At 47.0% G+C, this 24,743-nt stretch overlaps 1 protein-coding gene across 1 annotated transcript in view; it reads left to right on the forward strand.

Moving 5' to 3' along the window:
- MINDY4 (MINDY lysine 48 deubiquitinase 4) overlaps nt 1-24,743 on the forward strand; it is a 156,038-nt gene that overhangs the window by 44,596 nt on the left and 86,699 nt on the right. Inside the window, exons 6-7 of the mRNA XM_036738541.1 lie at nt 10,585-10,646; nt 13,991-14,106. Of these exons, the coding sequence (XP_036594436.1) occupies nt 10,585-10,646; nt 13,991-14,106 (178 nt within the window). The remainder of the gene's footprint in view (nt 1-10,584; nt 10,647-13,990; nt 14,107-24,743) is intronic.

The following is a 24,743-nucleotide window of genomic DNA, read 5'->3' on the forward strand; positions in this document are numbered from 1 at the left end:
ATCCTGGAGTCTAGTCCCTTCATTTGTTAGAGGAGACTCTGACTGTGGAAGGCATGTGCCCATCTTAATGCTGGGGCCTGGCTTACTGGGTGATTTTTCTTTCTTCCTGAGAGGTGTCCCCACACCTGTTTGAGGCTTCAGACTCAGTGGCAGGTGGGTGGCCACTGGTTTATGGTGCTGGGTAGTCAATAAGATTAGAATGACACCCAGTGAGCTTGAGAGATTTCTGACTTTTGTCCTGGCAATGCCTCATTCCCCACAGAGCCACTGTCCTTTGGTGAAGCCTGCAGCCCCACGGTGCTGGTTGTCTGTTGCTTGTCCTTTGTTTCTGAAGAGGACCCACTTGACGTGTCTGATGATAATTTGGTCCTTCAACAGGTTGAAGAATCAACAGTGGGAAATTCTATTCTGGACCTCACCATAACTGGCAGTGAGGAACTGATTCCTGGGGTGGGAGTGGTGGGAATCTTGGCAAGAAGTGAGCCTCCCTTCCTAGAGTTTATGATGGAGAAATAGAAGGCTGAACACAGTCTGACCTGCAGCTTAGATTTGGGGAAGGCTCCTTCAAGGGACTCAGATGAGGAGTAGGTGTAATCTTTTGGCCTAATATTCTGCAGGTGATATCAGCCTAAGAGGAATGGGAGAAACTCAACAAAGAAACTTCTGGAGGCCCAAAGCTGGAGGCTGCTGCCCTCTGTCCTGGTTAGGCCACATCTCAAATATTGTTTTTAGGGAGGACTTTAAAAACCTGGAAAAACACCAAGAAGTGAGCAGACTCAGTGGTAAAGGCCTAGGGTCCGTGCCATCTGAAACTTAGTGGTAGGAACTGTGGGAGGGGGCATGGAGTTAACCTGGAAAAGAGAAGATGCAGGGTATGTGTTCACTCTTGCCAAGTATTTGAAAACGTTGATATGGGAAAGGAATTTCATTTGTTTTGTTTGGCTCCAATGGGCGAACAGGGCAACAGATGGAAATTTCAAAGAGCCAGATTTCAGCTTGCTCCAAGGAACACATTCCCTAACAATTAGCACTCGGCATAAGTGAAACTGGCTTTGTAAGTATGACCACTGTTGGGAATGTGGGGTGGGTGCGGTGGACCTGAGTGGAAGTAGAGGCTACTCAAACCTCTCCTGGATTCTTGGATTTTGTGAACAGCCAGTACGAAGGCCTCAAGGCAGGAAAGCAGAAAGCTTCCCAGGGGCAGAGGAGGCTAGAAAGGTAAAAGGAGTGCCAATAGGCCAGAGGGCCTTTAAGGTTAGGTGGAGCCATCCAAACTCCCTTAGTAGATAGCAGTAAGCCCCCAGAGGAATGACATGGCCAGGTCTGATCCACTTTGGTTCTGAATGGATGAAATAATAAAGCATTTATTTACTCAGTGTAAAGCACCGTCCCAGGGGCCAGAGCAGGCCCTGCTCTGGAGGAGTTCGAGTTCTAATGGAGTCACCACATTTAGGCAAGGTTTTAGCTGCAAGTCGGAGGGAGAGGGCTCTGTGCTTGGTGGGCAGTGGCAAAGCAGGTCATCCTGCTGCCTTTTTAATGTCAGAGACGAGCAGCCTGGAGAATTTCTCCTCTTCCTCCATCCTTTTTTTCCCCACTTCTCCTCGCCACCGCTATGCAAAGCAAAAACCTGAGATCTGAAGGACAGTTGGTTCAGACAGTGTCCAGATGAAGAGCAAGAGAAAGAAACAGAGAAGGAGAGTCCCAAAGACATACCCTGTGTGGAGCCATTCCACAGGGTGGTGGGGAGAAGTGCCAAGGTCTGGATTGCCTAATATCAATTTCAAAAGATGTTTCTGAATCTAGGTAGTACAGGAGTGTGGGGACCATTCAAGTGTAGGCAGACAAGCCAGCTGAGTCAGACCCTGCTCCTGTCAGGTTGACACATCCCTACGTGCACCTGCTTTATTTTCACATTTTAATTCACTTACTTGAGTTGTCAGTGTGGTTTTGTTTATTTGTTCATATTAAATAGGGGTTTGCTTTCAAAGGGCAAAATGCCTTTTAACTGACATTTTAAATGTGGTAACATTTGTGCTACAAAGGGAAATTTAAAAGAAACAATGAAGACATTTTCTAAGAATATTCACAATGCATACATCCGTCACAATTTGATTTATAGGCGATGGAGAACAAAGCATCATAGAAGGCTCTTCAATAAGTCACAGTCTTTGAACATGGAAATCCCATGACTGAGTTTAGGAGACCAGCCTGTTTGTCCTCTCACTCAGCTGGGAACCCCCTGTTCCCCTGCTCAGCTTTCAGCTTCTGCTGGGTGAGCTGCCTGTTGTTCCAGAAACACTCACAGTAGAAAGGGGGCCGTCAAGTCAGGCCGTTTGGGATGAGCGCACATTTTGGGGAACTCGCATCCCCAAACCCAGACTTCCATTGCCACTCCCATTGCCCACTTTTATTTTTTAATAGCGGCTTCCTTAAACAGGGGGAGGGAAGAGCTGTCACATTTGAGGCCTGCTAACCCCTTGAGGCAGACATGGGAGGAAGAGTGGCAGGTGCAAAGAGGCAGGTTTAGGGGCTCTGGGCTGCCCTGCTGGGGTGGGGAGGTAGGGTGCGTTTTCAGAACTGACTTGGCTATCGAAGTCCTTTATCTCAGAGACTTTCTGATTCTGAGGTGCTGAGTGTATAGTTTCCTAATGTACTTCTGTCCTGCCCAAATCAGGTCTCTCTCCTTTCAGCTTCATTTCTCTCCATGCCCTGTATTGGTTCCATCTCTGTGCTGGTGTTCATCTTCTGCCTGCTCTCACTCTCCCTGTCCAAAGCTCTTTTCCCTTTATTAAACAACAGACACTCTGTGCTACAGCAGCTATTTCAAGGAGAAACTTGGGCTCGCCAAAGATGCCTCCCGATGTCCCAAGAGCAGTCTAGTCTTCTGCCCTGTACTTACTCAGTTCTGGGCTTCATTGATCTGTGTTCATGGGCTCTCCAGCCAGCTGCGTGTCCCATTATGGACAAGAGGGGTGTGTGTGTGTGTGTGTGTGTGTGCTCGCCCATGGAGATGGTTGTGCTGATCTCTTTGGAGTGCTTATGGATCTCATTGAGGAAAGTCACCTGTGTTCAGGGGTTTGATCAGCATGGTGGCCTGTACCAACAGGAAAGAGGATCTGCAACACTTACCCCCCTCTAGGGCCCTCTCTCGCATTGGGACACAGAACGGGGTCTTCTCCATCACAGTGACAAACACCTGGTGAGCATTTGTCTCCCTGTTCTATCCCTTGCTTGATATTAATAGAGGATCTTTCAGAAAGGTAATTTTAATCAGTGTAATTTCTTAGTATCATACTATCCTATCATTTAATGGTCTGTATACTTTTTCTGTCCTTATGACATTTACCAGCTCTTGAGTCTTGCCAAGCTAATACCACCATGCCAGGCCAGGTTGTGAGGCAGAAGGCACATAAGATCTGAAATTAGAAACCCACCTCAAGCTCTCATCTGACGCTTGCTAGTTGTGTGACCGTAAGCAAATCAGTAAGCCTCTGATCCTCAGTTTGCCCATCTGTAAAATGGGGGTCCTTGGACTCCCCACTTCACAGGGCTCTGGGAAGGTTGAGAAGCCACTGAGTGGTAGATGGACTGAGCTCTCATCAGCCGCCCTTGGGCACTACCTTCTTCTACCCCTCTTCACTCAGAGCTTGCTGAGGTAGAATGGGCAGAGTTGAGGATTGGGCGTGAGGCGTTCGGGTTGTCACGCCTGGCCTTTAGTTTCCTCCTCTTAGTGGCCAGTATCCCTCAGAGCTGCGGCGGGGGCTGATCAGGGGACCTTGGTCAGCACTGATGTTCCAGGGGGTAAGGGGCAGGGCCAGGAGACAATGGGCAGGTCTTGAGGTTTGGCCTGTTCCTTAGGCCATTGTTACCATCTTTGTTCCAGGAGGAGAGGTGAAGAAGTTTTACCTAGAGCTCTGAGGAGAGGCAGTGATAGAGGAAGAGCTCGATTCTGCAGAGGTCATAGCTCTTTGCCCCAGTTCCCGAGTGTAGCAGGTAGGGAGGACTTCACTCCTGCCCCCACCGTCAGCACTGGTGACTTAGTACAGGATGCTCTGTCCAACAGAGAGCACCACCACAGTCCAGCTGTGGGTTTGAGTGGCTCCAGGGAGAGAAGCAAGCCAAGGGAACCCCAGAAAGAAGTCTGAAGATGCCATGAGACAAGCCATCAGGACCTTCCAGTGCCCAGGGTGTGAGGGAGCGGCCCTTGGGAACTTGGCCTCTATGGGACCTTGCTTGGCAGGGGACCCCACAGAAAAGTTTTTGTCAGGCTGATCTCACTATCCTGCCCTCTCCTTCTCAGAATTGCTGAAGGAAGTCTGTGGAGTAATGGAGGGGAAAGTGTCCTGTGAACCCCTGAGGGCTTTCCTCTGCTGAGCACGGTCAGCTCAAGGCCAGCTGCTCCCTGGAGCAGGACACCAAAGGCTAGTCCTTGGCTTGTGCACGACCTCATCTGCAGGGAGCTGCTTCTTTCAGCTGTCTGCATGTAGGCTTGGCTGGAGCCATCACTTAGCCCTAGGCAAGTGAAGAGATTTCATTGGTACCGAGAACTCTAGAATAAGGGAACTCCATCCACCAAGGCAGGCTGGCATTTCCTCTGTAGCTGTTGTTCTAAGAGGCTGTGTGACTGATCTGGGGCCACTGAGGCATGGGTGTGTCAGAGGTGGCCTGGGACCTCAGTCTCGGTGCTGGGGCTCTTAACTTGGGGCCTGAGAACTCAGGCTGTTTTTTTGTTTTTGTATGTTGATGACTTTCATATAGTCACTGGGAAACTTGTCCTCATGGAGATGGCTTCAGCTTTGGGACTCACCCTTTATTTCCTTCTGCCCCTGATTGGAGGACTCCCATAGCTCCCCTTTGAGGGCATCAACACGCAGCCGCTTGCCCCTATGCCCATTTTCAGCTTCAGATTGTGAGCTCCTCGACAGCAGGGGCCATCTGACTTTTTCTTATTTGTATCATCAGCACTTAGCACGGTGCCTGATGCATAGTAGGGACTCAATAAAAGTTTGTTTTCTGCATAATGGGTTTCCTTTGTCATCCAATGTATGTTATCTTATGAATTTAGAAATGTGCTTCTAGAAGGGGAGAGGGGAGGAAGGGAACAAAATTATTCCGTTCCTACTATGTATTGGAGGCTGTGCTGAGTGGGTGCTTTATAGGTATCATCTCATTTGAACCTCACAACCACCCTGGGAGCCCCTGGGCTTCCCATGATGACCCTCAAGTCAAGACCCTCCCCCCTCAGAGAACTGTAATTTGTAATAAGATGAAAAAGCAAATTAATATGGAGGCTCCTGCCTTCCAATCCTAGGCTCTTTCCTAGGGATAGTTGGCACAACTGGTAATAATATACTAGCAAGATCTGAAATTTTTATCACACTTTAAGGTTTGCCAATTATTTCACATACATTATGACCCCAGGAAGTAGATGCTGTTATTATCCATGTTTTAGAGATGAGAAAACTGAGACTGAAGATGTTTAAGTGGCTTGCCCAGAGGCACACTGCTAATCAGTATCTGAGGCAGGGTCTGGACTCCAGCCTTCCAATTGGAAGCCCAGCGCTCTAAAGCCTGGACCACCTAGCGCTTGGGTGGCAACTTTCCGCATCCTCCCCAGACCTGCTTCTTCTGATAGAATGTCCAAGGCTCTGGTCAGTACTGGCTGACGGATTTCAGTCGCTTTCAGAGGGATACCATCTCAGCACTGCAGCTTGGCATTCAAGGCCCCCCACACTCTGGCACTCTCTTACCCTCTAGCTTTTTGTCACACTAACCCTCTCCAGGAGCCCCACATTCCAGTGAAACTGGACTCTGACCTCTTCTTCATTCCTTTCATCTGTGCACTTGAAAAAGCGCCCCCCGCCCCACCCAGTGCCTGGAATGTACTCACTCATCCTCTCTGCTTCTCTGAGTTTTGTCTTAGTTCAAGCCTCTGCTCAGAAACCCCCCTTCCCATGATCCTCCGATTTTTCTTAGCTTCTCCCTCTTCAGTTTATGTTGTCCTTTGTTTATTTGCTGACAGAACTTCAGGTCTTGGGGACAAGGAGCACTTTATTTTTGAAATTCCAAGGCCATGAAATCTTGTTTTTGACACATATTTGTGATTTTTAAAAATATTTTTTTCCAATTACATGTAAAAACAATGTTTAACATTCATTCAGAATTTTGAGTTCCAAATTTTCTCCCACTCTCCCTCCCCTCCCCCCTCATTGAGAAGGCAAGCAATTTGATATTGGCTATACATGTGCAGTCATGTAAAACATTCCCATGTTAGTCGTGTTACAAAAGAAAACAGACCAGAAAAAAATGAAGCCCAGAACTGAGTAAGTACAGGGCAGAAGACTAGACTGCTCTTGGGACATCGGGAGGCATCTTTGGCGAGCCCAAGTTTCTCCTTGAAGTAGCTGCTGTAGCACAGAGTGTCTGTTGTTTAATAAAGGGAAAGAGCTTTGGACAGGGAGAGTGAGAGCAGGCAGAAGATGAACACCGGCACAGAGATGGAACCAATACAGGGCATGGAGAGAAATGAAGCTGAAAGGAGAGAGACCTGATTTGGGCAGGACAGAAGTACATTAGGAAACTATACACTCAGCACCTCAGAATCAGAAAGTCTCTGAGATAAAGGACTTTGATAGCCAAGTCAGTTCTGAAAACGCACCCTACCTCCCCACCCCAGCAGGGCAGCCCAGAGCCCCTAAACCTGCCTCTTTGCACCTGCCACTCTTCCTCCCATGTCTGCCTCAAGGGGTTAGCAGGCCTCAAATGTGACAGCTCTTCCCTCCCCCTGTTTAAGGAAGCCGCTATTAAAAAATAAAAGTGGGCAATGGGAGTGGCAATGGAAGTCTGGGTTTGGGGATGCGAGTTCCCCAAAATGTGTGCTCATCCCAAACGGCCTGACTTTACGGCCCCCTTTCTACTGTGAGTGTTTCACAGAAAGAGCCACTATAAATGTTTTTGTACACATGGGTCCTTTTCCCATTTTTATGATCTCTTTGGGATACAGACCTGGAAGTGGTATTGCTGGGTCAAAGGGTATCCACGGTTTTGTAGCCCTTTGGGTACACATTTTTATGATTTCATTAGAACTGGGAAACTCTTACCTAGAAACTCCTGCTGCAGAGGGGCCATTTCCTTGGAAAGCCTTGTCTTAGAGAGAGAGTATCCAGGCACCTGCCCAAAGTCTTGGCTTGAGCTGAGCCCACCATCCTCTCCCAGGAGCCGCTTTGTAGGCCATAGGCAGTCAAGAGTTTTGTTGAGTGGATTGGCCTCATTAACATCCCACTTCTTCCACTCCCCACTCCTTTCTTAAGTCAGTGAAAGGATTGTGGGACGGGAACTAGATCTAGTTCTCAGGTGGTTTTTAGTGGCTGCTCTTGATCTCTCTGCCCGGGTCGTTTCCTCCTGTTCCTGTCCCCACTTAGGAGAGCACCCAGCTCAAGGTGGTGCATCGAATAGGTGCTTAATCAACATTTTGCAGTGCGTGGCACATAGTAGGTGCTTAATGTTGAGTGATTGTTTATGTAATCACATTTGAGAGTGTTTAGGATTATGGGGAGGATGGGAGAGGGAAGGGTGAATTAGGAATTGTGGGAGGGCAGCAGGACTGGAGATGTGAGAAAGGAGGAGGAGGATGCAGGGAAGAGTGAGGTAAGAGAACAGGGATTGTTTCACCTGTGACTCTGTGACCCATTTAGGATTTTCTTGGCACAGATATTGGAGAGCTTTGGCGTTTCCTTCTCCAGCTCATTTTACAGATGAGGAAACTTGCCCGGGGTCGCACAGCTAGTGTCTGAGGCCAGAACTGAACTCAAGACAATGAGTCTTCCTGACTCCGGGCCTGGCTCTGCGCCATGGTGCCCCCTAGCAGCCCATAAGATGGAAGAGCAGAGGAGGAGCTTCCTATCCTCCGAGGCCCTCTGGTCCAGCCTGGTCTATGCCATCCAGAGGATGCGTGTGTGTCCAGCCTCCCGAGGCAGCCTGTGGCCCTTCTAGATGGCTTTCCTGGGGTGCCAGGGGCAGGAACTCTGGGCTCAGCACAGGGCCTCAGGCACCCTTGGTGATGGTGATGGGGAGGATGGTGACCGTTGGGAAGTGCCACAAGTCTGCCTCTTTGCACCTTCCGTTTGTGGTTTCGTCCTCTGGGGCCGAGCTCACCCCTTTTCCGCAAGATCGTCCTGCAGATGCTCTCATGGCTGCTGACCACCCTCGGTTCCTTCAGCCCATGCTCATGTGCGTGCTCTTGAGGCCCTTCAGCAGCCTGTTGTTCAGCCATTTTCCAGTCATGCCCGTCTCTCTGTGACCCTGTGTGGGGTTTTCTTGACAGAGATGCTCGAGGGGTTGCCGTCCCCCCCCCCACTCGTTTCACAGATAAGTACACTGAGGTAAACAGGGTCACACCGTTATTAATGAATGTCTAAGGCCACATTTGAATTCAGGTCTTCCTGACTCCAGGCCTGGAACTCTATCCACTGAGCCACCCAGTTCCCCTTCACCATCCTAGTCACCCTCCTTTGGACACTCTGCAAAATAGTGGCAGTTTTTTGTGGGGGGGGGTAAGTCAAGACCCGTGATTTCTTGGTGTGGGGAACTCCATCCATCAGTGCTGGTGAGCAGCAATTTGGCCATTTGTAGCCATAGAGAATGGCCTGGAGCACCGAGGGACACCAGGACAAGGCAGTTGCTTTTGACTTTCTTTGGAGCCGGCCCCTTTTCCTGCTGCCCTGGCAGTACTGGAGCTGGCTCCCCGGTCCTGCACCCTTTGCTTGGCATGACATGGCCTGAGAGCATATTCACTTCCTTACTTCTTACTCAAGGGAGCTGCCCAGGTTACAGGCCCAAAGGAGTTAGGGATGATCAGTGGCTTTCGCCTGTGCCTGCTCCCCTCCCGCTCCTCCTGGGTGGCCTTTGACTTTTCCCTCTCTTTCCTCCCATATTAAAGACATTTCTCAGCTACCTCTCAAGTCCCCCTGGGTGGCTCCTTCTTCACTTGACAAATTGCCCAGACTTTGGTTGTTCTTACCCAGCTTTAGATGACTCTACTAATCAGCCACAGCTGGAGACGAATCTATGAATCCTAAAAATTTTAACCCCTGAATCTTGTAGATGAAGAAATGGGGAGGGGGGCTCTAGGGAAGATGGGAATTTACCCAAAGCCCTCAGCCAGCTCATGTGTGGCAGAAGGAGAGAGGGAAGGAAGAGAGGATGGAGGAGAGGATGGGGAAGTCAAGGAGAAGGCGGCCTTCTGGCTAAAATGGGGATTCTTGATAGACTTTGCAGCCCAATCCAGCAAGAGCCTCCTCTGTGCCACGGATTGTGCTGGGGACTGAGCCTGTCCTCACGTACTTCCTGCTCTCCCCAGCTCCCATCCCGCCTTTTCAATTCCTGGACATGTGCTCCGTGCTTCCTGGTGTTGATCCTCTGGGAGAGCGAGAGCTTCTGCTTTTCATTTGGCCCCCTAGCCCCAGCCCCAGCCTTGAGCATAGTGAGTCTTCAGGTGCTTGTAGAGTGAATGAGCATTCCGGGACATGCTCGCCAGATTTCTGCACCCTCTGGAGGTGGGATTCCATGGCCTTTTTTGCTTCAGAACATCTCCAATTTAAAGATTATTTGGTCCTTTGATTCTGGTGTAGACCAAACTTCACAGAAGAAAGCCAGAGCTTTGTAAGGCAGGTTTTTCTGAGGGAGGGGACTGGTCTTTTCCTTTGTTGGAGCACGAAGTGCCAGAGCCAGAGAAGGAACACGATGTGCGCTGTGTGGCTCTTTTTTCATTCATGTCACTTTATACATTTGTCAAAGGAAATTAATTCAATGGAACACACTACAGCGCAGCCGGGATTGTTTCTGTAACAGTCTTGCTTGCTGCCAGCGGCTAGTGGGAAATTAATTTCTCTGCAGGGTCAGAAGAGCAGTCCTTTGTGGGGCAGAGTGATGCCATGCTGTTGTTGTGAAAACATTCTTTAAAAACCCGATTGTCCTTCAGCTGCTCCAGCTTCACACAAGTTGGAAAACACATTTTTCAACAATACCAAGAAGTGGCCATTTGTATTTTCTGAACGTTTGCAGTGATTCTGTGAGGTGGGGACTTGGAGGTGTTGCCACCAGACTCTGCTGGTGAGGAGACAGAGACTCTGGGGGTCATGCAGCTGGGATTGGAGGTCAGATGACTTCCAGGACACACACCTCAGCTCTGAACTTCTCAGCCATGTCCATCAGGCCGTGGCCATGCCTGCTTTACAGGGTTCATTTCAGGTTGTCCTTAGATGCTGAGTCTATGATGTTCCCCTGTACATACACTGAAGGGTCTGGTTTGTAAATTGACTACGTGACAGACGTTGGAGAGCAGAGAAACTCGGAGTCGAAGTTTCAGGCCCTGTTGTCCATCAAAGGTTAGGGAGCGACTGAGAATCAAGAATCTTTGCGATGAATGGGTCCCAGCTGAAAATGGAGGTGCCTGGCCCTTGTCAGCCACCTAGCAGCCACATAGACAAGGGCTCCCCCTGCCCCTGTCACCATTCGAGTATCGGACATTTTCAGGGATGGTTTACCTCTGGCACATACAATCTATGCTTACATTTTGTTTTTCAGGACGGTCCCTATACATACCGTGCCCGTCTGTGTGAATGAAGAAGCAGATATCCTCACACTAGGTATGCCTATTACATTCATCCTTACTTGGCGGCTATCAATGCTAGATTTAGTTAAGGGCCAGGCCCTTGTTGCCCGCTGGTGTTCCAGGCCCATGGCTAACTGCTGGCCAGAGTCCTGACTCTGCTCCTCCTGTGCTGAGACCCTGGGCGAGCCTCCGTCTTCTCGTATGTTAAACAAGGGGTTTGAACAAGATGGCCTTCCAGGTCTGATTCCCCTCAGGAAGATGTGACTCTGACCATTCAAACTCAGCATTTCCAAAATGGAATCTTTGATCATCTTTCCTTGAGCCAGCTCCCACTGCTGGCTTGTTCCCTCCCCAACTTGCTCCTAGGGCAGAGCTAGCCTCAGAGCTGCTGAACACCCCCCCCCCCCACAGGGCTAGCCTCAGAGCTCCTGCTGCTGAGCCCTGCCTACCTGCTCCTACAGGGCTAGCCTCAGAGCTCCTGCTGCTGAGTCCTTCTTTGTTCTCCCACAGCGCTAGCCTCAGAGTGCCCACCACCCTGTCCCACAGGGCTAGCCTCAGAGCTCCTGTTGCTGAGTCCCCCCCCCCCCACAGAGCTAGCCTTGGAGTTCTTGCTGCTGAGTCTCCCCCCACCACCCTCACTCTCAGGGCTAGCCTCAGAGCTCCTGCTGCTGAGTCCTTCTTCCTTCTCCCACAGGACTAGCCTTAGAGTTCTTGCTGCTGAGTCTCCCCCGCCCCACTCTCAGGGCTAGCCTCAGAGTGCCCACCACTGAGTTCCCTCCCACCCTCTCCCACAAGGCTAGCCTCCGAGCTCCTGCTGCTGAGTCCACCCCCCCCCCCTACCACAGGGCTAGCCTTAGAGTTCTTGCTGCTGAGTCTCTTTCTCAGGGAGATGAGTCTTCCTGCCTCCTAGCTGGCACTCTGGGCGCTGTGGTGCCCCATGCTGGCCCCTCCAGACCTGGTGCTCTGGGTGCTCTGGCATCTTATTTTTCCATCAGTAAATAAAATTGCAAGGAAGAATCAATACTGATAATTTTCCTCAATGTGGTGCTTTAAACTGAGGTCTTAACAATGATGTTTCCAAATGGACAGGCTGTGTCAGGGCTGGCATCAGACTCTCCCTTTCTGTGACCCTGGCCTAGTCACTTCACCTCCACCTGCCTCAGCCCCCAACTATGAAATGAAGATCATACAGCCTCTCCCTCCAGGGGGCTCTCTGAAGGCTGCCTCTGCCCCTTTTGTGACACCTCTCTGCAGAGTTGGTGGCAGGGAGGGCGCCCACCTGCATGGGCATAGGGCATTTCCTTGGCTAGAACCAATGAAACAATGGCCCCAGACCCTCCTAGTTTGGATTCTGAGAGGGGGAGATAAGCATAGCCCCTGGGGACAGGAGCAAGACCAGTGTGCCTAGACTGTGCTGTGCAGGAAGGGGAAGAACAAAGCTGGAACAGCCTGTGGCTTGGGGCCAGCTCTGGAAAAGCTTTCAGAACCTCAGCATTTGGTTCTGAAGGCAGCTGGAATTTGCTGAGCAGGGGAGCCCCTGGTCCTACAGGGTGATTCCAGGGGGCCTGGGCTGGCTAGAGTGCCCAGGATCATGGATGGAGAGCCCAGAGACCCTAGCGTCCATCCGGTCAAGAGGTCCAGGGAGGCGATATCATGTGGCTAACAAGTATCTGAGGCAAGCCTTGAACCCAGAACGAGTCCAAGACACTTGAGGCAGGGAGACCCAGTGAGAGGTTTATTCAGTAAGCCAGGCAGGCCATCAGTGGCAAGAATTGGCTGCTGGTTGGATAGAGATGTGGGTCAGGAGAGGGAGGAGTTGAGGCTGGTGCCCAAGGTGGGGCCCTGGGTGACTAGGAGGCCCAGTGCTTGGCAGCAGTAGGGGAGTGAGGAACAGGCACAGGAAGTCAAGCCAAGGAGAAGACCAAGTTATCCTCTGGGGGAGCCCCTTTCCAGAGTCTGGTTTGCTCTCTGGTCCCTGCCCTGATCCTTCAGTCCCTCAGAGACATGGCATGAAGCTCTCTCGTGGCACAGTCCCCTTCCTGTCTCAGAGAAGGTGCCCTGTACCTGTGGGAGAGAACAGATGGAAATAAGGCTGCTCACTCAAAGCCTAGTGTTACCGAGTTAGTGGGAGCTCCCCGCAGCCAGAGAGGTGTCCAGGCTGTGCTCCATCCCTGCACAACAGCCCTGGGTTTTTAGGGCCTGCCTCCCCCTCTCAATCTTTCTTGGAGAATGTCACTTGAGGAGCTCATTTGAAATCCACGTTTATTTTTTCTCTCTAGTTTCCAGGCTTTTGTGACTCTATGGAAAAGCTCTCTAATACCTGCTTTGTCCATATGCCCAGTGCTCTTAAGTGGCCAGAAACTGCCCCACTGGTCGGGCCTACCCTCAGATACTGTTGCTAAGGCCTGAGGCTCTGATTCCGGAGGTGCTCACAGGGAGAGGCAGAGCGGAGGACTGATTCCCGGCCTCATCTGGGCACATGGTCCTTGTGATACGGGGACTCACCATGCCATGGTGGGTTTGGTGATTCTACCTTTATCTCAGGGTGGCATTATAGGGACATATTTGATTTAATTCCTTTTTAAAAACAGACGCAGTTGGGCAGCTGGGTGGTACAGTGGATAGAGTGCTGGGCCCGGACCCAGGAGGGCCTTCAAATTCAGCCTCAGACCCTTACTAGCTGTATGACCCTGTTTGCCTCAGTTTCCTTATCTATAAAATGAGCTGGAGAAGGACATGGCAAACCACTGCAGTGTCTCTGTCATGGAGAGTGAGACACAACTGAAATGAGTGAACAGCGCCAGTGAGATACCTCATTGTTTCAGAGAAACTCACTCACATCACAGCTCCCTTGTTGATTCCCATAGATGTCTCCTGGCTTATGTGCGACCTGAGCAAAGCTGTCCCTAATGCTGTTTTCTCAGTGTATACTTGGATTTTATTCTCAAAGAAATGGCATTTTAGGGGATATTTGGGGACTCTCTACTTTCAGACCAGTGCAGTCATTTTTGTGGGTTGGGGAGGGGGAAGAGTCCCTTGACTGGGCTTGTCCGCATGTTATTTCCAGGGTGGCATGGAGTATTTGGCTCCAAATACCAGGATTTTCTCTTTGTCCACCTGGATACTGACCTTCTTAGGGGACTAACATGGCAGGGATGGTCTCCATTTGTTCTCACCCTGTTTCGTGGCCTTCATGGTTACCCTAGAGGAGAAGGTAAATTCCTGAGCCCTTCTGTACCTTCATGAATTAGAAAAGGGCCCCTGGGGTGAGGGAGGAACTAGAGTAGTAACATTTGACTCAGTCAATCCAGACCCATTTCTGCCTCCAGTGGGTGATGTGAGCCACGAAGCTGCACATCCCTGTTTCTTGTGTTTCAGAGGATGTGGAAGATGAAGAACTTTTAAGTGAAGATGTTGTCCAGTCCTCTGCCCTGTCAGGGCCATTGCTGAAGCTGCAGGTGACATCCAAGCCAATGAGCCTTTGGGCAGCAAAAGTAGGTCTGGCCTTTCTGGGGCGAGAACATGGAAGGGATGTGCTTTGGATCTCGGGAGGTTTCCTCGAACCTGGCTGGGAGCACTGTTGCCTTGGGCCGTGCTCTGTGTAGGAGCTCTCGGCCTCACTCCATGTCCCCACTCAATGTCCTCACTCCTCCTCCCTTTCCCGGGAAGGAATGGCATGCTGGCATTGATCTCTGCCCCTCTGCATCCATATGCACATGTGCTGTTGGCATAACCCAGAGAGATGGGAGGGGGAGCAGAGAGGAGTACGTGGGGTCCCAAACAGCCGACACTTCAGAAAATGGGTTCTTCCACAGAAGGGTCCTAGCCTTCAGAATGGAAGTCACTGAGGAGGTGCAGGCAGAGGGTTTGCAGGAGGCCACCCAGGGCGCAAGACCTGAGTGGAGCCGCCAGGGCGTGACCAGTATCTTGTCTAAACCCTTGTTTTACAGGGAGATGCTGAGGACCAGAGGGGGAGGGGGTTGGGGCAAGTGCCATCTGGCTCCACCTGCTGTGCTCTGCCCTCCAGTCTCTGGTGCCCCCATGCCATGCCCTCTGCAGAGTATGGTTGTGGCACAGCAGCCCTGACAACAGCCGATGTGAACAGGACACCTGGAGCAGAGTTTGGCTTTTGCTGGTCACTGGGCTCAGAGAGACTGCCCAGCTAGTAAATGCTAGAGTGGCCACCAAATCCCCAGCTTGCCTGCCTACCTCACACAGTGAAAATGTGGAGGGGAGCAGGAAGGAGAAAGTGGGCCTTTAGTCACTCATTCAGGGAGCAAGCTTGGAGAAGAGAATGCTGGTCCACAAGCCAGAGGGACCCATGTTGAAGTCCTGCCCCTGTCCTGGGTTGTTGGGGGGCACTAGGTGTGACTCTAAGATTCTTAGCTGACCTGCATTGGTGGAGGGACTGTTCACACAGGGAGTGAAAGGACTAATTGTCAGCTTAAATTATACTGCTTCTGACTGGGACTGGGGTCTGTGAAATAAGTGACTGGTTTGCCTGCCACTAAAAATTCAGTCAGTGCCAACCTTTACTCATCAGCTGCAGTGACCATGAGGGAAGGACACTTGTTCAGGGGCTTGTTGTAGTTGATGGGAGACAGAACCATAAGGAGCAGCTTTGATGAGACATGATTTCTGTTTCCAGCCCCCAATCTGCTGAGCTAGGCCATGGGCCTGATGGTGGGCTGGTAGCTGCTGCCCCAAAATAATTCTGAAGTTTTACTTGTTTTTGATGAACAGAGTTCCAGATCTGTTGGAAAGCGGTTTGAGAGAGTGAGAGAAACTGTCCCAGCCTGGGGGATTCAGGGAAATCAGGACCTGAAAGACCAAAGGCACATGGAGGGAGGGGAGTCGGAATCTGGGCCCAAAGCCTGCCCATTCACTTAGTCAGCAGACCGTAAGAAGGGGGCTCCTCTTTTACACCAGGTTGAGTCAAGGGGAAGGACCAGGATGGAGACCAGGATTGAAGCTGGGATGGAAGGCATTCCCGTCTCCTTCTTGGGAGCTGATCCCCTAAAGTCCTTCCTAGGCCATGCAAGTGAGGCTGCCTGCACATGTGTGTAAGTTCAGGCTGATGATCAGCAGAGAGAGTGGCAAGAGGTCCCTTGGGCCTTGGTCATTGGGCGTAGCTATAGTTGTTGCCCGTCACCTGCTCCCTCTCACCCCCTGCAGTGGAGAGGCATGAGGACATCGATCAGAGGGTGGAGCCACCCAGTCTGCAGAGAGGAGGGGGAGAGGGAGGCACTGAGGCCACTGGGCAGGAGAGAGTGGCCAGAGCCAACAGTGTGCCCTTGTGGGAGAGAAGCATATTAGCTGTCACATTGGCTCTTTCGGGGTAATGTGGCAGAAGGTCCTGAATTAAGAGCTAAAGGGGATCTTAGGAAGGTAACCTAATGAATCAGTCAATCAGTAAACATTTATTAAGTGCCTACTATGTGCCAGGCACTGTGCTAAGTGCTGGGCATACAAAAGGAGCCCCCAAAGTCCCTGCCATCAAGGAGCCTATAATCTCATGGGGAGACAGCATGCAGACAAAGACCTACAGACAGGATAAATAGGAAGCAGAGGGAAGGCCCTAGAATGAAGAGGGCCTAGAAATGGGGCCCAGGAAAAGAAGGCATCTTAGTTGGGACTTAGAAGAAGCCGGGGGGTCAGGAGGCAGGGTGGAAGAGACAGCATTCTACGTACGGGGGGATGCCCAGAGCTGAGGGATGGTGTCTTGTTCATGGAGCAGCCGGAGGCCAGCATCACTGGGCTGAAGGGACTGCGGTGGGGAGCGAGGTATAAAAAGATTGGAAGGGGGGTCTGGGTTATGAAGGTCTCTGACTAACAAACAGAGCATTTTGTATTTGCTCCTGAACTAATAGGGAGCCCCTGGAGTTTATTGAGTAGGGGCGGGACGGTCAGATCTGCTCCAGGAAAATCGCTTTAGTTGCTGAATGAAGGTTGAAATGGAGTGTAGAGAGTCTGCTCAGTAGCCATTGCCGCAGTCTGGGTGATGGGGACAGTATAAGAAGAAACATTGCCGAGGTGAGATCAGCGGGCCTCGGCATCAGCTTGTACGTGGGGAGTCAGAGGAGTGAGGGGCCTGAGAAATGGAGAGGAGGGTGATGCCCGTGGCAGTAATAGGAAAAGGTAGAAGGTCGGGGTTTGGGGGAAAGATAGTGAGTTCCATTTTGGACACATTGAGTTTGAGATGTCTGCTGGACGGCCAGCTCGAGATGTCTGAGAGGCAGTTGGAGATACGAGACTGGAAGTCAGCAGAGATTGGGGCAGGAAAGGTAAATCTGAGGATTATCAGCAGAGATGGTCATTAAATCATGAGAGCTGATGAGCTCACCCAGTGAAGGAGGACAGAGGGAGAAGAGAAGAAGGCACAGGATAGAGCCGTGTGGGACCCCTCTGGTTAGGGGGCGTGATCTAGAGGAGGATCCGGCAAGAGAGACTGAGGAGGAGCTGTCAGAGAAGGAGGAGGAGACCCAGGAGGGAGGGATCCTGAAAACTTGGAGAGAGGAGAGTGTGATCCCCAGTGTCCAAGGCCGCAGAGAGGCCCTGGAGAATGAGGACTGAGAAAAGGTCATTGGATTTGGCAACTAAGAGATCACTGGTGACTTGGGAGAGAAGTGTTAGTGGAATGGTGAGGTTGGAAGCCGGATGTTAAAGGGTTAAGAAGAGAACAAGAGGAAAGGGGAGGCCTCTATTGTAGGCAGAGGAGAAAGAAGGCCATAGTGGGAAATGGAAGGATCAAGTGAGGGGTTGTATGGAGAGGGAGACATGGGCATGAGTCAGTAGACAGAGGTGGAGGTAAATGAGAGAGAAGGGATGACAGAAGAGCAAATCTGTTGGAGGAGGCAGGACGGATGGGGTCACTTGAGCAGATTGAGGATTTGGCCTTGGTCAGGAGTCAGGCCGCCTTTTCATGCCAGATGGGGTGAAAGAGGAGTGAGGGACAGAAGGCACCGGAGTGACAGGAGGGGAGGAAGAGGTGAGAAGGGGGAGCTTATGGTAAGTGCCTGAAATAATAAGGATAATTAATCAATACTAATAATGACTAAATCATTAAAATGGTGATAATATTAACAATTATAATAATACAGATGTGGACCCAAAATAGACTTAGAGATTCACCAGGTAAACTGACTAGCATTAGATCTCCCTTATACACAGAAATGCTGCCTTCTACTTCCTGGAAAGAACATCGGTCCATAAAAATGTAAGAGCATTTTAAGCAGTTGTTGCCATCCTGAACACTCATCTTCACCAAACTACATGGAATGAAAAGCTTTTAAACTACAGAAGTCTAGGGTGTGGAGCCAAGATGGCGCTGTGAAAGGGAGGAACTACTGGAGCTCTTTCACAAATTCTGTCAGATATGTCTAAAAAAGTGAATCTGAGCAGATTTGAGAGAGCTGGAAGCTACTAGTAGACTGAGAAAGGGTAGAAGCACCAGGCACGCACAAGGGCACCAGACCAAACCAAACTGGAACATCAGAGGAATCCAGCCAACATGCCGGTCTGGGAGAGTGCTGGATGAGCAAAACGCTGGAGCAGGAACAGGCCCAGGGCAGAAGTGCCGGCTGTGGCCAAGATTGAGCCCCAGTCCTCTCGGCCTAGGATGGGAGTCTGTTGGAGCACAGAGCCTGCAGCCCTGGGAGCAGCTAGCCCGCAGGCCTCCAACCCATAGGCTAAAGGTTTGAAACTCGCCTTCTTGAACTTCCAGGAGCCATGATGTGCAAGTAAAACAGCTTTCATCCCTCCCTTGAATAAATCCAGAGAATACTACCTCAGGAGAAACAGAGGAGCTGGAAGGGGGACTTCAGTAGTTAGGAAGTTGGGGAAAGGGGCATTCTTGTGGTGGTGGAAGGAGACTAGTGCAGGAAGAGAGGTGTCCCAGCAGCCCTCACCTTAGCAGAACAACGAGAGTAACAGAGCCCCAGGGGGTGGAGCTAACTAACGTCAATGCCAGGACCCCAGATGTGCCTTTGCACAGCCAGGGGAAGTGGCGGACACCAACACAGACAAGAGCTGAGACCACCCCTGCTGTAGAACAGTCCTGGGGAAGAGGAGACACCCAGCAGGCAGACCACCCCTCCCCCACACCTCACGAAACCAGAGGCCATAGCACATAAAGCTAGATCCCAACACAAGAAACTTGGGACAGAGCTCCCTGAGCCCCAGAAGGAGAGATCCACTTTAGAAACCAGGAGGGAAAAAACACCATGAAAAAGAACGGTAAGAAGCTTTCAAAGACCATTGATTCGTATTATGGAGATAGGGAAGATCAAAATACCAGTTCAGAAGAGGACAGCGTGGATGCTGTATCCACATCTGAAACCTCAAAAGGGAAAGTGAACTGCTCTCCAGACCAAAAAGAACTCAAGGAGGACTTTAAAAACCAAATTAGGGAGGTAAAAGAAAAAATGGAAAAAAAATTCACGGAGAAAAACAAATCTTTCAAAAGTAAAATCGGTGAATTGGTTAAGGAGAATCAGAATATAAATGGAGAAAATGTCTCAATGAAAAGTAAAATCAACCAAATGGAAAAGGAGATAGAGAAGCTAAAGGAAGAAAACAATACATTAAAAATTAGAATTGGGCAAGTAGAAGCTATTGACTCTGAGACATCAAGAATCAGTCAAACAAAATCTAAAGAATGAAAAAATAGAAGAAAACATGAATATCTGATTAGAAAAACAACTGACCTGGAAAATAGATCCAGGAGAGACAATCTAAGAATTATTGGTGTACCTGAAAGCCATGAAGAAAAAAGAGCCTGGACAGTATCTTCCAAGAAATTCTTAAGGAAAATTGTCATCAAAAGAATCCACCGATCACCCCCTGAAAGAGATCCCAAATTGAAAACTCCAAGAAATATTCTCTCCAAATTCCAGAACTACCAGGTCAAGGAGAAAATACTGCAAGCAGCTAGAAAAAAAAATCAAATATCACAGAACTACAGTCAGGATCATGCAGGAGCTTTCAGCTTCTACATTAAATGACAGGAGAAATTGGAATATGATATTCTGAAAGGCAAAGGAGCTTGGACTACAACCAATGATCAACTGCCCAGAAAAATTGAGCATAATTTTCCAGGCAAGGAGATGGACATTCAGTGAAATAACAAAATTCCAGACCTTCCTGATAAAAAGGCCAGAGCTCAATGGAAAATTTGATCTTCAAATACAAAACTCAAAAGAGACATAAAAAGGTAAATGGGGAGGAAAACCCCTAGTTAATCAATAAGGCAAATTAGTTATATCCCTATATAGGATTATTTTGTTTTATATATGTTTTATACATATGTCAATCTTAAGAATAGTGCAGTTATTATGACAATTGAAAAGGATATATATAGACTGTGGGTGTCAGTATAAAATAACTGATACAATGATAAAGATATAATTAAGAGATATAAAGGGATAGTTCTAGGAGAATAGGTAAGGAGGTAGTAGAAAAGGGTAAATTATATCACATGAAGAGGCACAAAAACATATTATAGTAGAGGGTAAGAAGGGAGGGAGAAGAGCAGTATTTGAGCTTTACTCTCATTGGATTTGGTTCAAGAAGGGAATAACATACCTGATAAGTATAGAAATCAAACTTGTCCTACAGGCAGTAGAAGGGGAAAGGGGAAAGAAAAGGGAGGGGAATGGTCAGAAGGGAGGGAAGAAGTAGCAAGGGTAAAAAGGTAAGATAAGGGAGGGGAATCAAGAGGGAGGGTAAACTGAGGAAGGCGGCAGTCAAAAGCAAAACTCTGTTGAGGAGTGGAGGGGAGAAGGGAGAAATGAAAGCATAAAGGGGGAAATAGGATGGAGAAAAAGATACAGTTGGTAATCATAACTGTGAATGTGAATGGGAGGAACTCTCCCATAAAACGGAAGTGGTTAGCAGAAGAGGTTAAAAACCATAATCCTACAATATGCTGTTTACAAGAAACACATTTGAAACAGGCGGATACACACAGGGTAAAGGTAAAAGGCTGGAGTACAATATATTGTGCTTCAGCTAAAGTAAAAAAAAAAAACAGGGGTAGCAATCCTAATCTCAGACAAAGCAAAAGTAAAGATAGATCTAATTAAAAGAGATAAGGAAGGACACTACATCCTGCTAAAAGGCACCATAAACAATGAAGCAATATCATTGTTTAACATATATACACCAAGTGGTATAGCATGCAGATTCTTAGAGGAGAAGTTAAGGGAGTTACAGGAAGAAATAGACAGCAAAACTATAATAATGGGGGACCTCAACCTCCCCCTTTCTGAACTTGATAAATCTAACATCAGAATAAACAAGAAAGAAGTTAAGGGGGTGAATAGAATTTTGGAAAAGGCAGATATGATAGACCTCTGGAGAAAACTGAATGGGGATAAAAAGGAATATACTCTTTTCTCAGTGGTACATGGCACATACTCAAAAACTGACCATGTACTAGGGCATAAAAACCTCACAATCCAGTGCAGAAAGGCAGAAGTAGTCAAAGCATCCTTTTCAGATCATGATGCAATAAGAATTATTTGTAACAAAGAACCATGGAAAAGTAAACTAAAAATTAATTGGAAACTAAATAATCTAATTCTAAAGAATGAGTGGGCCAAAGAACAAATCATAGAAACAATTAATAACTTCATTCAAGAGAATGACAATAATGAGACAACGTACCAAAACTTACGGGATGCAGCAAAAGCAGTTCTTAGGGGAAGTTCTATATCTCTAAATGCTTACGTGAATAAAATAGAGAAAAAAGACATCAATGAATTGGGCATGGAACTGAAAAAGCTAGAAAAAGAACAAATTGGAAATCCCCAATTAAATACCAAATTAGAAATACTAAACATCAAAGGAGAGATTAATAAAATTGAAATCAAGAAAACTATTAAATTAATAAATAAAACCAAGAGCTGGTTTTATGAAAAAAGCAATAAGATTGATAAACCTTTGGTCAATTTGGTTTAAAAAAAGAAAGAAGAAAACCAAATTACTAGTATCAAACATGAAAAGGGTGAATTCACCTCCAATGAAGAGGAAATTAAAACGGGTAATTAAGAATTATTTTGTCCAATTGTATGCCCATAAATTTCACAACTTCAGGGAAATGGATGAATTGTTACAAAAATAGAAACTGCCCAGGTTAACAGAAGAGGAAGTAAAATACCCAAACAACCCACCTCAGAAAAAGAAATTGAGCATGCCATCAATGAACTCCCTAGGAAAAAATCTCCAGGGCCAGATGGTTTTACATGTGAATTCTATCAAACATATAAAGAACAATTAATTCCCATACTTTATAGAATATTTGGGAAAACAGATGAAGAAGGAGTTCTACCAAATTCTTTTTATGACACAAGTGTGGTACTAATACCTAAATCAGGAAGAGTCAAAACAGAGAAAGAAAATTATAGACCAATTTCCCTAATGAATATTGATACAAAAATTTTAAATAAAATATTAGTAAAAAGATGGCAGCAACTTATCATGAGAGTAATATACTATGACCAGGTAGGATTTATTCCAGGAATGCAAGGCTTTTTCAATATTAGGAAAACTATCAGCATAATTAATCATATCAACAAGAAAACTAGCAGAAACCATATGATCATCTCAGTAGATGCAGAAAAAGCCTTTGACAAAATACAACACCCATTCCTGTTAAAAACATTAGAAAGCATAGGAATAAATGGAGCCTTCCTTAAAATTATAAGTAGCTTCTACCTAAAACCATCAACAAGCATTATTTGTAATGGGGATAAACTAGATGCATTCCCAACAGGATCAAGGGTGAAACAAGGATGTCCATTATCACCCCTATTATTCAATTTGGTACTAGAAATGTTAGTTGTAGCATTAATAGAAGAAAAATAAATTGAAGGAATTAGAATAGGCAAAGAAGAAACTAAATTATCACTTTTTGCAGATGATATGATGATTTACTTAGAGATTCCTAGAGAATCAAGTAAAAAATTGCTTGAAATAATAAACAACTTTAACAAAGTTGCAGGATATAAAATAAACCCACATAAATCCTTGGCATTCCTATACATTACTAACAAAGCCCAACAGCAAGAGATAGAAAGAGAAATTCCATTTAAAGTCACTGTAGACACTATAAAATATTTGGGAGTCTGTCTGCCAAGACAAACCCAGGGCCTATATGAACATAATTATGAAACACTTTTCACACAAATAATGTCAGATCTAAATAAATGGAAAAAAATCAGTTGCTTGTGGTTAGGCTGAGCTAATATAATAAAAATGACAATCTTACCTAAATTAATTTACTTATTTAGTGCCATACCAATTGAACTACTAAAAAATTATTTTACAGAGCTGGATAAAATCATAACAAAATTCATCTGGAAGAACAAAAGGTCCAGAATATCTAGGGAATTAATAAAAAGAAATGCTAGGGAAGGTGGCCTAGCCATACCAGATATTCAACTGTACAATCAAAGCAGCAGTCATCAAAACTACTTGGTACTGGCTAAGAAACAGAGTGGTGGATCAGTGGAATAGATTAGGTACACAAGACTCAGAAGTCACCAACTACAACTATAGCAATCTGCTCTTTGATAAACCCAAAGAATCCAGCTTCTGGGCTAAGAATTCACTATTTCACAAAAAATGCTGGGAAAATTGGAAAATGGTATGGTAGAAACTGGGCATAGACCAATATCTTACACTGTATACCAAAATAAAGTCAAAATGGGTTCATGATTTAGGAATAAAGGCTGATATTATAAGCACTTTGGGAGAGCAAGGAATAGTTTACCTATCAGATTCATGTGAAAGGGAAGAATTCATGACCCAACAAGAGATAGAGAGCATTACAAAATGCAAAATGGATAATTCTTACTATGTTAAATTGAAAAATTTTTGTATAAACAAAGCCAATGCAACAAAGATTATGAGGGAAGCAGAAAATTGGGAGAAGATCTTTACAACCAGTGTCTCTGATAAAGGCCTCATCTCTAACACATACAGGGATCTAAGCCAAATTTATAGGCATACAAGTCATTCCCCAATTGAGAAATGGTCAAAGGGTATGAACAGGCAGTTTTCAGAGGAAGAAGTTAAAGATACCTATAGGCATATGAAAAAATGCTCTAAATGACTACTAATTAGAGAAGTGCAAATCAAAACAAGTCTTGGGTACCACATCTCTCCTGTCAGATTGGCTAACATGACAAAACAGGAAAATGATAAATGCTGGAGAGGATGTGGGAAAATTGGAACATTGTTACATTGCTGGTGGAGTTGTGAACTGATTCAGCCATTCTGGAGAGCAATTTGGAACTATGCCCAGAGGGCTATAAAAATGTGCATACCCTTTGACCCAGTAATACCACTTCTAGGGCTGTATCCTAAAAAGATCACACAAATGGGAAAGGGACCATATGTACAAAAATATTTATAGCGGCTCTTTTTGTGGTAACAAAGAATTGGAAATCAATGAAATGCCCATCCACTGGGGAATGGCTGAACAAGTTGTGGTATATGAATGTAATGGAATACTATTGTGCTTTAAGAAATGGGGCATATATGGACTTCATAATAACCTGAAAAAACCTACATGACATAATGCTGAGTGAGCGGAACAGAACCAGGAGAACATTATATGCAACCACAGTGATATTGATTCTGTGATGACTAACTTTGATAGAATTGGCTCTTCTCAGCAATATAAGGCTCAAAGACAACTCCAAAGGACTCATGATGGAAAGAGCTATCTACATCCAGAGAAAGAACTATGGAGTCTGAATGCAGATTGAGGCAAACTATTTGCTCTTCTTTGTTTTCTCTTTTGTTTTTATTTTTGTTTTTTTTTTGTTTTGTTTTGTTTCTTCTTTTTCATGATTCATTCCATTGGTCATAATTCTTCTTTACAACTTGACTATTGTGTAAATAAGTTTAATGTGAAGTTATATGTAGAAGATATATCAAATTCCATGCCGTCTTGGGGAGAGGCAGGGGGGAAGAAAATCTGGAACTCAAAATCATGCGGAACTGAGTGTTGTAAACTAAAAATAAAAAATCTTAATTAAAAAAATAAAATAAAATACAGAAGTCTAGCGAAAGAAATGAAAATGGTCTCAGAACAGAACAAAGTCCATGTCGTATCTATGAATCT

Source organism: Trichosurus vulpecula, chromosome 9 (assembly GCF_011100635.1).
Source record: "Trichosurus vulpecula isolate mTriVul1 chromosome 9, mTriVul1.pri, whole genome shotgun sequence".
NCBI lineage: Eukaryota > Metazoa > Chordata > Mammalia > Diprotodontia > Phalangeridae > Trichosurus > Trichosurus vulpecula.